Genomic DNA, 10000 nt, shown 5'->3' on the forward strand with positions numbered 1-10000 from the left:
GAGTTCAGATTTTGAGCTGCAGAGTAAATGAGAGGCTTAGACAGGCTGGACACTCGGAGGCTTCTTCCCCAGGGTGGAAGAGTCAATGAGAACGGGGGGAGGTGGTGCACAGGGTCAAGGTGAGGGTGGTGGGGGTGGTCGGGGGGGGGGATGTTGAAGGGAGGTTTTCAGGCAGAGAGTGGTGGGTTCTTGGAAGGCGAGGAGGTGGAGGGAGGAGGCACATTAGCAACAATTGAGAGGCATCTGGATGGGGACATGGAGAGGGAGGGAATAGAGGGAGATGGACTCAGGGAGGGCAGAAGATTTTTCTTTAGTTTTGTGAGGGAATCGTGATCGGCCCAGGTTTGGAGGGCCGAAGGGTCTGACCTTGGACTCTCTGTGCTCTTCTTCAGAGTGACAAAGACCCCAAGTTACACACGGACCTGCCGAAATTATACATCAGGCCTGTGGTTTGATCATAAGACCACAAGGTGTCAGAACAAGACGAGGTCCACCAGGAAACCCCACCAACGCCTCTACTTCCTCAGAAGACTGAGGAAATTTGGCATGTCCGCTACGACCCTCACCAACTTTTACAGATGCACCATAGAAAGCATTCTTCCTGGTTGTATCGCAGCTCGGTACGGGCTCCTGCTCTGTGCACTCTCATTCATTCTTCCTGGATCTGTCTGTTTCTCTCTCACACACCCACTCTCTCTTTCACACACACTCTCTCACACGCACACTCACTCTCACATGCAGAGACTCTCTCTCTCTCACACACTCTCTCTCTCACACACATTCTCTCACACTCACTCTGTCACACACACACACTCTCTCTCACACTCGCTCTCACACACACTCTCCCTCTCTCACACACACACACTCTCTCTCACACTCTCACACACACACACTCTCTCTCTCACACTCACTCTCTCTCACACTCTCACACACACACACTCTCTCTCTCACACTCACTCTCACACACACTCTCTCTCTCACGTACATTCTCTCTCTCTCACACACACACTCTCTCTCACACACACGCTCTCTCTCACACACACACTCTCTCTCACACACACTCTCTCCCTCACACACACACTCTCTCACACACACACTCTCTCTCACACACACACTCTCTCACACACTCTCTGTCTCTCACATGCACTCTCAGACACACTTTCTCTCTCTCTCACACTCTCTCTCACACACTCTCTCACACATTCTCTCACACACACTCTCTCTCACACACACTCTCTCACACACACACACACACACTCTCCCTCACACACACTCTCTCACACACACTCTCTCACACACACACACTCTTGCTCACACACACTCTCTCTCATACACGCTCTCTCTCATACACACTCTCACACACACACACACACTCTCTCACACACACTCTCTCACACTCTGTCTCTCACGCACCCTCTCTCTCACACACACGCACTCTCTCACACACACTCTCTCTCTCACACACACCCTCTCTCTCAAACACACTCTCTCTCAGACACACTCACTCTCTCTCACACCCTCTCTCTCAAACACACTCTCTCTCAGACACACTGTCTCTCTCTCACACGCACTCTCTCACACACTCTCTCACACACACACACTCTCTCACACACACATACTCTCTCTCACACACTCACACTCTCACACACACACTCTCTCACACACACTCTCTCTCACACACACACTCTCGCTCACACACACTCTCGCTCACACACACTCTCTCATACACGCTCTCTCTCATACACACTCTCACACACACACACTCTCTCACACACCCTCTCTCTCACACACATGCACTCTCTCAAACACACACTCTCTCCCTCACACACACACTCTCTCTCACACACTCACTCTCTCTCACACTCTCTCTCTCACACACACCCTCTCTCTCAAACACACTCTCTCTCAGACACACTCACTCTCTCTCACACACTCTCTCTCAAACACACTCTCTCTCAGACACACTGTCTCTCTCTCACACGCACTCTCTCACACACTCTCTCACACACACACTCTCGCTCACACACACTCTCTCTCATACACGCTCTCTCTCATACACACTCTCACACACACACACTCTCTCACACACCCTCTCTCTCACACACATGCACTCTCTCAAACACACACTCTCTCCCTCACACACACTCTCTCTCAGACACACTCACTCTCTCTCACACCCTCTCTCTCAAACACACTCTCTCTCTCAGACACACTCTCTCTCTCTCACACGCACTCTCTCACACTCTCACACACACACACACACTCTCTCACACATAGACGCACACTCTCTCACACACACACACTCTCTCTCACACACACTCTCTCACACACAGTCTCTCTCACACACTGTCTCTCACACTCACTCTCTCACCTGGTGAGGCAGTTGTATCTGAGGGCGCTCCGAGAGAGAGAGGAAGACGCTGAGAGACACAATGTGTGACCCGGAGGACAGGAGGCTGGCGATGATAGCGTCCCTCATACAGAGCGGCAACATCGTGTAGGAAATGAAGGTAATGAACAGGAAGAAGGAGACCTGAAAAAGCAGAGCGAGGGATATTAAAACCTGGCATGGCACAGGGTTAGATACAGAGTAAAGCTCCCTCTACACTGTCCCCCCATCAAACACTCCCAGGACAGGTACAGCACGGGGTTAGATACAGAGTAAAGCTCCCTCTACACTGTCCCCCCATCAAACACTCCCAGGACAGGTACAGCACGGGGTTAGATACAGAGTAAAGCTCCCTCTACACTGTCCCCCCATCAAACACTCCCAGGACAGGTACAGCACGGGGTTAGATACAGAGTAAAGCTCCCTCTACACTGTCCCTCCATCAAACACTCCCAGGACAGGTACAGCACGGGGTTAGATACAGAGTGAAGCTCCCTCTACACTGACCCCATCAAACACTCCCAGGACAGGTACAGCACAGGGTTAGATACAGAGTAAAGCTCCCTCTACACTGTCCCCCCCATCAAACACTCCCAGGACAGGTACAGCACGGGGTTAGATACAGAGTAAAGCTCCCTCTACACTGACCCCATCAAACACTCCCAGGACAGGTACAGCACGGGGTTAGATACAGAGTAAAGCTCCCTCTACACTGTCCCCCCATCAAACACTCCCAGGACAGGTACAGCACGGGGTTAGATACAGAGTAAAGCTCCCTCTACACTGACCCCCCATCAAACACTCCCAGGACAGGTACAGCACAGGGTTAGATACAGAGTAAAGCTCCCTCTACACTGTCCCCCCCATCAAACACTCCCAGGACAGGTACAGCACGGGGTTAGATACAGAGTAAAGCTCCCTCTACACTGTTCCCCCATCAAACACTCCCAGGACAGGTACAGCACGGGGTTAGATACAGAGTAAAGCTCCCTCTACACTGTTCCCCCATCAAACACTCCCAGGACTGGTACAGCACGGGGTTAGATACAGAGTAAAGCTCCCTCTACACTGTCCCCCCATCAAGCACTCCCAGGACAGGTACAGCACAGGGTTAGACACAGAGTAAAGCTCCCTCTACACTGTCCCCACATCAAACACTCCCAGGACAGGTACAGCAGGGGGTTAGATGCAGAGTAAAGCTCCCTCTACACTGTCCCCCATCAAACACTCCCAGGACAGGTACAGCACAGGGTTAGATACAGAGTAAAGCTCCTTCTACACTGTCCCCCATCAAACACTCCCAGGACAGGTACAGCACGGGGTTAGATAGAGAGTAAAGCTCCCTCTACACTGTCCCCCCATCAAACACTCCCAGGACAGGTACAGCACGGGGTTAGATACAGAGTAAAGCTCCCTCTACACTGTCCCCCCATCAAACACTCCCAGGACAGGTACAGCACGAGGTTAGATACAGAGTAAAGCTCCCTCTACACTGTCCCCCCATCAAACACTCCCAGGACAGGGACAGCACGGGGTTAGATACAGAGTAAAGCTCCCTCTACACTGTCCCCCCATCAAACACTCCCAGGACAGGGACAGCACGGGGTTAGATACAGAGTAAAGCTCCCTCTACACTGTCCCCCTCATCAAACACTCCCAGGACAGGTACAGCACGGGGTTAGATACAGAGTAAAGCTCCCTCTACACTGTCCCCCATCAAACACTCCTAGGACAGGTACTGCACGGGGTTAGATACAGAGTAAAGCTCCCTCTACACTGTCCCCCCATCAAACACTCCCAGGACAGGTACAGCATGGGGTTAGATACAGAGTAAAGCTCCCTCTACACTGTCCCCCTCATCAAACACTCCCAGGACAGGTACAGCACGGGGTTAGATACAGAGTAAAGCTCCGTCTACACTGTCCCCCCATCAAACACTCCCAGGACAGGTACAGCACGGGGTTAGATACAGAGTAAAGCTCCCTCTACACTGTCCCCCATCAAACACTCCCAGGACAGGTACAGCACGGGGTTAGATACAGAGTAAAGCTCCCTCTACACCGTCCCCCCATCAAACACTCCCAGGACAGGTACAGCACGGGATTAGATACAGAGTAAAGCTCCCTCTACACTGTCCCCCCATCAAACACTCCCAGGACAGGTACAGCACGGGGTTAGATACAGAGTAAAGCTCCCTCTACACTGTTCCCCATCAAACACTCCCAGGACAGGTACAGCACGGGGTTAGATACAGAGTAAAGCTCCCTCTACACTGTCCCCCCATCAAACACTCCCAGGACAGGTACAGCACGGGGTTAGATAGAGAGTAAAGCTCCCTCTACACTGTCCCCCCATCAAACACTCCCAAGACAGGTACAGCACGGGGTTAGATACAGAGTAAAGCTCCCTCTACACTGTCCCCCCATCAAACACTCCCAGGACAGGTACAGCACAGGGTTAGATACAGAGTAAAGCTCCCTCTACACTGTCCCCCCATCAAACACTCCCAGGACAGGGACAGCACGGGGTTAGATACAGAGTAAAGCTCCCTCTACACTGTCCCCCCATCAAACACTCCCAGGACAGGTACAGCACGGGGTTAGATACAGAGTAAAGCTCCCTCTACACTGTCCCCCTCATCAAACACTCCCAGGACAGGTACAGCACGGGGTTAGATACAGAGTAAAGCTCCCTCTACACTGTCCCCCATCAAACACTCCTAGGACAGGTACAGCACGGGGTTAGATACAGAGTAAAGCTCCCTCTACACTGTCCCCCCATCAAACACTCCCAGGACAGGTACAGCATGGGGTTAGATACAGAGTAAAGCTCCCTCTACACTGTCCCCCTCATCAAACACTCCCAGGACAGGTACAGCACGGGGTTAGATACAGAGTAAAGCTCCGTCTACACTGTCCCCCCATCAAACACTCCTAGGACAGGTACAGCACGGGGTTAGATACAGAGTAAAGCTCCCTCTACACTGTCCCCCATCAAACACTCCCAGGACAGGTACAGCACGGGGTTAGATACAGAGTAAAGCTCCCTCTACACCGTCCCCCCATCAAACACTCCCAGGACAGGTACAGCACGGGATTAGATACAGAGTAAAGCTCCCTCTACACTGTCCCCCCATCAAACACTCCCAGGACAGGTACAGCACGGGGTTAGATACAGAGTAAAGCTCCCTCTACACTGTTCCCCATCAAACACTCCCAGGACAGGTACAGCACGGGGTTAGATACAGAGTAAAGCTCCCTCTACACTGTCCCCCCATCAAACACTCCCAGGACAGGTACAGCACGGGGTTAGATACAGAGTAAAGCTCCCTCTACACTGTCCCCCCATCAAACACTCCCAGGACAGGTACAGCACGGGGTTAGATACAGAGTAAAGCTCCCTCTACACTGTCCCCCCTATCAAACACTCCCAGGACAGGTACAGAGCCTTTCGTTGACAGTGGTTGCCAGTGTTTCTCTGAGAGAATAAGGTATGTTTTGTTTGCCTGGCTTTGGAATGAGTGGTATTGCGGTTTCCCTGTTCCCGGAATCTGAGCAGCTCCCGAGATCGGGTTTCTGATGTCTTGAGCTGCCTGCAGATTCGCGTTGGATGCTGATTGGACTTGGCGATACCTGATCCCCACTGCCTGTAAACGAAACACGAACGTCTCCTGCCTTTGCCGTGAGTTACATTGAAAGAGCGAAGAACAGCGCAGCGGAGGAAACAGGCCCTTCGGCCCTCCAAATCTGCACCGCTCATGCAGCCAACTGGACCATTCTTCTGTATCCCTCCATTCCCAGTCTGCTCACGTGGCTATCCAGTTAAGTCTTAAACGATCCCAGCGTGTCCGCCTCCACCACCCTACTTGGCGGCGCATTCCATTCCCCCACCACCCTCTGTGTAAAATATGTCCCTCTGATATCTGTGTTAAACCTCACCCCCCTCACCTTGAACCTGTGACCCCTTGTGATCATCACCTCCGACCTGGGAAAAAAGCTTCCCACTGTTCACCCTATCTATGCCCTTCATAATTTTATCCACAAGATACTTACGCAAGGATATTTTGGCCTTGGAGGGAGTGCAGAGGAGGTTTACTAGGCTGATACCGGAGTTGAGGGGGTTGAGCTATGAGGAGAGGCTGAATAAACTAGGCTTGTACTCGTTAGAGTTTAGAAGAATGAGGGGAGATCTCATTAAGACGTATAAGATGATGAATGGGATGGATAGGATAGAGGTGGAGAGACTCTTCCCGCTCAGAAAGGACAGTAGGACTAGGGGGCACAGCCTCAAGATAAAGGGGGGGCGGTTTAGAACGGAGTTGAGGAGGAACTTCTTCACTCAAAGGGTGGTGAATCTCTGGAATTCTCTGCCCGTTGAAGTGGTGGAGGCTGCCTCGCTAAATATTTTTAAGACGTGGGTTGATGGGTTTTTGATAAGAGAGGGGATTAAGGGTTATGGGGAGAGGGTGGGAATGTGGAACTGAGCCACGACAGATCAGCCATGATCTTATTGAATGGCGGGGCAGGCTCGAAGGGCTGGATGGCCTACTCCTGCTCCTATTTCTTATGTTCTTATGTTCTTATTATACACAAAGGAGATGGTAGAAGCCATCTTTGGTCGTTCCTGATCATCAAATTCAGTACCCTGATCCTTTCCCCCTCTGTTCCCCTCCCCTCTCCACGTCCCTCTATCTCTTCAGCCCCAGGCGCTCTGTCTAACTTCTTCTCAAAATCCCACAATGTTTCTAAAAAAAAAGAACATTACAGCGCAGTACAGGCCCTTCGGCCCTCGATGTTGCACCGACCAGTGGAACCAATCTAATGACCCTCTAACCTAAACTATTCCAACGTTATCCATATGCCCATCCACTGACCATTTGAACGCCCTTAAAGTTGGCGAGTCCACAACTGCTGCAGGCAGGGCATTCCACGCCCTTACTACCCTCTGAGTAAAGAACCTACCTCTGACATCCGTCCTATAATTACCACCCCTCAATTTAAAGCTATGTCCCCTCGTGTTAGCCATCACCATCCGAGGAAAAAGGCTCTCACTGTCCACCCTATCTAACCCTCTGATCATCTTGTATGCCTCAATCAGGTCACCTCGTAACCTTCTTCTCTCCAAAGAAAATAACCTCAAGTCCCTCAGCCTCTCCTCATAAGACCTTTTGGCCTCCGTTACATTCTGTGGATGAAGAAATTTCTCCGTACAATCCCTACAGTACAGAAAGAGGCCACTCGAGAGGGAGAGCGGGGAGAAAGGAGAGAGATCATGATATTAGAGAGAATGAGGAGAGAGAGAGAGTGAAACAAAGTGGGGGACGGAGAGTGATGGGAAAAGAGGGAAACATAGAACATAGAACATTACAGCGCAGAACAGGCCCTTCGGCCCACGATGTTGCGCCGACCAGTTACAAAAACAATGACCCACTAACCTATACCAATCCCTTTCCATCCATAAACCTATCCACGGATCTCTTAAACGCCCCCAAACTAGACGCATTTACAACTGCAGCGGGCAGGGCATTCCAATCCCTCACCACCCGCTGGGTAAAGAACCTACCCCTGACATCCGTCCTGTAGCTACCCCCCCTTAATTTAAAGCCATGCCCCCTCGTGCTAGCTTTCTCCATCCGAGGAAAAAGGCTATCACTGTCCACCCTATCCAAACCTCTAATCATCTTATATGTTTCAATAAGATCCCCTCTTAGCCGCCTTCTTTCCAGCGAAAACAACCCCAAATCCCTCAGTCTCTCCTCATAGGACCTCCCCTCCATACCAGGCAACATCCTGGTAAACCTCCTCTGCACCCTCTCCAAAGCCTCCACATCCTTCCTGTAATGTGGGGACCAGAACTGCACACAGTACTCCAAGTGCGGCCGCACCAGAGTTGTGTACAGTTGCAACATGACGCTGCGACTCCTAAATTCAATCCCCCTACCAATAAACACCAAGACACCGTACGCCTTCCTAACAACCCTATCTACTTGATTCCCAACTTTCAGGGATCTATGTACACATACACCTAGATCCCTCTGTTCATCCACTCTATTCAGAGTCCTCCCGTTAGCCCTATACTCGACACATCTGTTATTCCTGCCAAAGTGAATTACCTCACACTTCTCCGCATTAAACTCCATCCGCCACCTCTCGGCCCAGCTCTGCAGCTTGTCCAAGTCCCCCTGTAAACTAAGACACCCTTCCTCACTATCTACCACACCTCCGACTTTGGTGTCATCAGCAAATTTACTAATCCACCCAACTATACCCTCATCCAGATCATTAATAAAAATTACAAACAGCAGTGGCCCCAAAACAGATCCCTGAGGCACACCACTCGTAACTGAACTCCATGACGAATATTTACCGTCAACCACCACCCTCTATCTCCTATCCGCCAGCCAATTCCTAATCCAATTTCTTAAATCACCCTCAATCCCATACATCTGCAATTTCTGCAGAAGCCTACCATGGTGAAAAGACCATGGTGGAAAGATGGAAAGAGAGAGTAAAGGAGAGAGAGAGAGAGAGAGAGACGCACAGAGAGAGTGAGTGAGTGAGAGAGTGTGTGATAGAAAGAGAGAGTAAGACGGAGAACAAGGGAGAGATAGAAAGGGGGAGAAAGGGAAAGAGACACACAGAGAGTGAGCGAGAAGCAGAGAGAAAGGAGAGAGGGAGAATGACAGAGAGAGAGAAATAGAGAGAGAGAGACAGAAAGGGGAGAGATCATGATATTAGAGAGAATGAGGAGAGAGAGAGAGAGAGAGAGAGAAACAAAGGGAGAGATCTCATTGAGACGTATAAGATGATGAATGGGATGGATAGGATAGAGGTGGAGAGGCTCTTCCCGCTCAGAAAGGACAGGAGGACTAGGGGGCACAGCCTCAAGATAAAGGGGAGGCGGTTTAGAACGGAGTTGAGGAGGAACTTCTTCACTCAAAGGGTGGTGAATCTCTGGAATTCTCTGCCCGTTGAAGTGGTGGAGGCTGCCTCGCTAAATATTTTTAAGACGCGGGTTGATGGGTTTTTGATAAGAGAGGGGATTAAGGGTTATGGGGAGAGGGCGGGAAAGTGGAACTGAGCAGCGACAGATCAGCCATGATCTTATTGAATGGCGGGGCAGGCTCGAAGGGCTAGATGGCCTACTCCTGCTCCTATTTCTTATGTAACTTATGAGAGAGGGAGAGAAAGAAAGAGAGAGAGAGGGAGTGGAGAAAGATAGAGGGAGAAACAGGGAGAGACAGAAAGAGGCGGGCAGAGAGAGAGAGTGGAAGAAAAACAGAGGGAGAAAGAGAGAGAGACAGAAAGAGAGAGGAAGGGAGAGAGAGAGAGCGGGAGAAAGAGGGAGAAAGGGTAAGAGAGCGGGAGAAAAACAGGGAGATAAAGGGAGAGACAAAGAGGGGGCAAGGAAGTAAAGAGTGAGCGAGGTCAGGAAAGAGACAGGGACCATGAGATAGAGAAAATGAGACAGAGAGAGAGAGAGGAAGACAGAGGGAGGGAGAGAGGGGAACAAAAAGGTGAGAGAGAGAGAGGCACAGAGAGAGAATGAGAGAGCATGCAAGAGAGGGAGAGGGAAAAACAGCGAGAGGGGAAGAGAGATAGAGAGAACGAG

At 50.9% G+C, this 10000-nt stretch overlaps 1 protein-coding gene across 1 annotated transcript in view; it reads right to left on the reverse strand.

Annotated features, from left to right (window-relative positions):
- The window catches only part of LOC145339703 (adenylate cyclase type 2-like), a gene marked incomplete at its 3' end in the record, with an annotated part of 35963 nt that overhangs the window by 4945 nt on the left and 21018 nt on the right, over nucleotides 1–10000 (reverse strand). Inside the window, exon 4 of the mRNA XM_080184225.1 lies at nucleotides 2372–2533. Within this exon, the coding sequence (XP_080040351.1) occupies nucleotides 2372–2533 (162 nt within the window). The remainder of the gene's footprint in view (nucleotides 1–2371; nucleotides 2534–10000) is intronic.

This window comes from Carcharhinus amblyrhynchos, unplaced genomic scaffold (assembly GCF_965287045.1).
Source record: "Carcharhinus amblyrhynchos unplaced genomic scaffold, sCarAmb.v2.hapA scaffold_620, whole genome shotgun sequence".
In the NCBI taxonomy this organism is placed as follows: domain Eukaryota; kingdom Metazoa; phylum Chordata; class Chondrichthyes; order Carcharhiniformes; family Carcharhinidae; genus Carcharhinus; species Carcharhinus amblyrhynchos.